This window comes from Lupinus angustifolius, unplaced genomic scaffold (assembly GCF_001865875.1).
Source record: "Lupinus angustifolius cultivar Tanjil unplaced genomic scaffold, LupAngTanjil_v1.0 Scaffold_49_160, whole genome shotgun sequence".
Classification (NCBI taxonomy): domain Eukaryota; kingdom Viridiplantae; phylum Streptophyta; class Magnoliopsida; order Fabales; family Fabaceae; genus Lupinus; species Lupinus angustifolius.
The window spans coordinates 73483-76487 of record NW_017722330.1 but is presented as its reverse complement, the minus strand read 5'-3'; the positions used below and the strand labels follow the sequence as shown (position 1 = coordinate 76487).

The window sequence follows — 3005 nt, the reverse complement described above, 5'->3', positions numbered from 1 at the left end:
ATTTGAATATGAAGATTATGAAGATAAAAATCAAAATTTGTTGGAATCTCTTTGGGACATTGCATAGAGATATGAAAACTGAAAATGACAACAAAACTAAACAACCCAAAAAAGTTGGACAGCGAAGAATATGCACAAAGGTAAAGGATTGTTTTTTTATTCTCTGAACTTGGAAGCACGTTGAGAAAGGTGACATACAAAAATGTGTGGTGTGGTGTTATTGTTGAAAACAATGGATGACCGAGAACTGGGTGATGCTGTGTAGATTAGGGTTCCTATTTGGTGATGATGCATTTTATAGTCTCATAAAATAAGTTTAAAGGCTTGAGATGATGAGTGATAAGGAGAGAGAAGATAATAAATTTTTATTTTTAATTTTTAGAATAACAACCTACCAAAATATCTTTGTCACCATTATCATTTTAACATAGTAATAAGGGTAACAAAAAAGGTGGCAAATTTACTGATGTAGTGTACTTTGACTTCAATTTTACTATAGTAGTGTAGATTTCATACTTATTACCATTGTATCATAGTTTTTGCTAAATCGGCAACATGATCTATGATTTCAATTATTTTTTTCCCTTGGCCCACGTAACTCGTCAACAAGGCTAGAGTTTTATTTTTTTAAGATTTCCTTTGCAAATCGTTTATATGATTGGAGTTTTACATGTGTGTGTATATATATATATATATATATAAATCGTGTACGAAGTTGGGGTTTTACATATGTATATGTAAATCGTATATTTGGTTGGCGTTTTACATATGTATATGTAAATCGTGTATGGGGTTGGCGTTTTACATATGTATGTAAATCTTTAGAAATCGTGTTTGTTGTTGCCGTTTTACACACACACATAACCCTAATCATCTCTAACTCGTCACTGAAGACGAAATTTTCATATACGACTTATTTTTTTTATTTTCCATGTTTCTCTCCTAACACTATATAATCATCCAACACTCCATCTTCTTCTCCTTAAAAATTATATGTTTTGAAGATTCTTCTCCTAAATACATTTCTCTTAAAACTTTTTCTAGCCATTTTTTATACTTGTCTCAGAGGTTTTCTTCTCGTATAGATTGATACTTGCTCAGAGGTTAGTAGAGCTATTATATTTTATCAACTGTAGTATTTTTGTTATGTAATCTTTAGAGACAAAATCAATGAAGAATTAATGGTACAATACAATGCAATCTTTATTTTCTTCACGTGATAATACAATGCAATGGAAAGATTCTTCATAAAAGTGAAATGCATGTGATGAGTTATAATAAGACAAAGCAATGTAAGATAATGAATGACCAAACAATGCAATCCTAATGACTAGATGCTGAATGACTAGATGCTGAATGACTACACAATGCAATGCAAAGTAGAATAAGACAAAGCAATGTAAGATAATGAATGACCAAACAATGCAATCCTAATGAGTTGAATGACTACACAATGCAAAGTAGAAATAAAAATAGCAGAGATTCCCTGATTATTTTTCTATGTGTGCACAAATCGGCATTGCTAAAGCCGATTTGTTTGGAAAATTTGATTGCCACATAACTCAGCATTGCTATAGCCGATTTATGTGGAAAATTTGATTGCCATAGCCGATTTATATTTCATTGTTTTGATATTTTGTGCACAAACAAATCGGCATTGTTATAGCTGATTTGTCTGGAAAATTTGATTTTGTTTTGATATTTTGTGCACAAACAAATCGGCATTACCGTTTACACACCAAATCCACGAATAAAATTGGACGGCAATTGAATTGAATTGGCAATGTGGTTACACATGAATAATCACTATAAATATATTCACTAACTCACATCCAATCTTCACACATTCTTCAAACTTCATTCTCACATTCTTCTCACTTTCTTGCCACTATCTTACATATATAGAATTTGTAATGGAGTATCTTAATCCAGGGCCAATTGACACTTTCCTACTTACCATGCAAAATGATCATATCTCAAACAATATCTGGAATGACATTAAATGTGCTTTTCGACCTAGATCTCGTTTCTGGCAATCACTACCTTATGAAGCAGTGTTGCAAGTTATCCGCAACACCGCTTTTGGTAACTTGTTGACACTTGGACCACTAGAAATCAACAATCATCTATTATTAGCATTGATCGAGAGATGGAGACCAGAAACTCATACTTTCCACTTTCCATGTGGAGAGGCCATTGTCACTCTTGAGGATGTAGCTTACCAACTTGGCATTCCGATAAAAGGAGAAGTTGTTACCGGAGTGACAAGTATGGATTGGGAAGCACTTTGCATGCGGTTGTTGGGTGTCGTCCCAGTAGGTAACGAATTAATGGGGCAGAGGGTGAAACTCACTTGGCTTGAGAGGACATTTCGTGATCTCCCTCAGAATGCTAATGAAGTTGTTATTGAACAACACGCTAGAGCATTTATTCTGAGAATGATCGGAGGATTTCTCATGCTAGATACATCAATAATTTCTCATGCCAGATGCATTTATGTATCTTGCTTTGTTTGACGACTTAACGGAGACATTCCAATATAGTTGGGGCTCAATTGTATTGGCTTGTCTTTATCAAGGACTATGTCGTGCAGCAATAATTAGTGATAAAAAAGAGATTGGAGGATGTCTACTACTCCTTCAATCATGAGCATATGATCGCATTGAAAATCTTGCACCAAGACTGCGTGATCCAACACCTTATTTTCCATTGGTCAAAATGTATATATTAATTTTATCATTATATGTAAATTTTTAATTAATAAAATTGATTCAAATTTTTTACTAACTAACAATGATTAATAATAGGTGGTCACAATATTTAATCACCACCAACATCCCTGGACATGCTGTTAATATCATACGTGCAATGTTTGACCGTATGCGTATTTATCAGGTATATTTATATTTGTATGTACGAATAATAAGCCAAAATTTCATCCTGTTTCTATATTTTTTATGTTAACTTTTTTATTAACATTCTTACCAGTTTCGGTGGATGCCATA

General features: G+C 33.1%; 1 protein-coding gene across 1 annotated transcript; it reads left to right on the top strand.

Annotated features, from left to right (window-relative positions):
• The first annotated feature begins 1913 nt into the window (after positions 1-1913).
• On the top strand, positions 1914-2516 carry LOC109338947 (serine/threonine-protein phosphatase 7 long form homolog). The gene has a single exon (XM_019576295.1). The coding sequence runs from the start codon at positions 1914-1916 to the stop codon at positions 2514-2516; it is 603 nt and encodes a 200-aa protein (XP_019431840.1).
• Positions 2517-3005: the final 489 nt, after the last annotated feature.

What these genes read in the sequence shown, in the direction of transcription:
- LOC109338947 (XM_019576295.1), top strand. Translation starts at nt 1,914, where the DNA reads ATGGAGTATCTTAATCCAGGGCCAATTGACACTTTCCTACTTACCATG.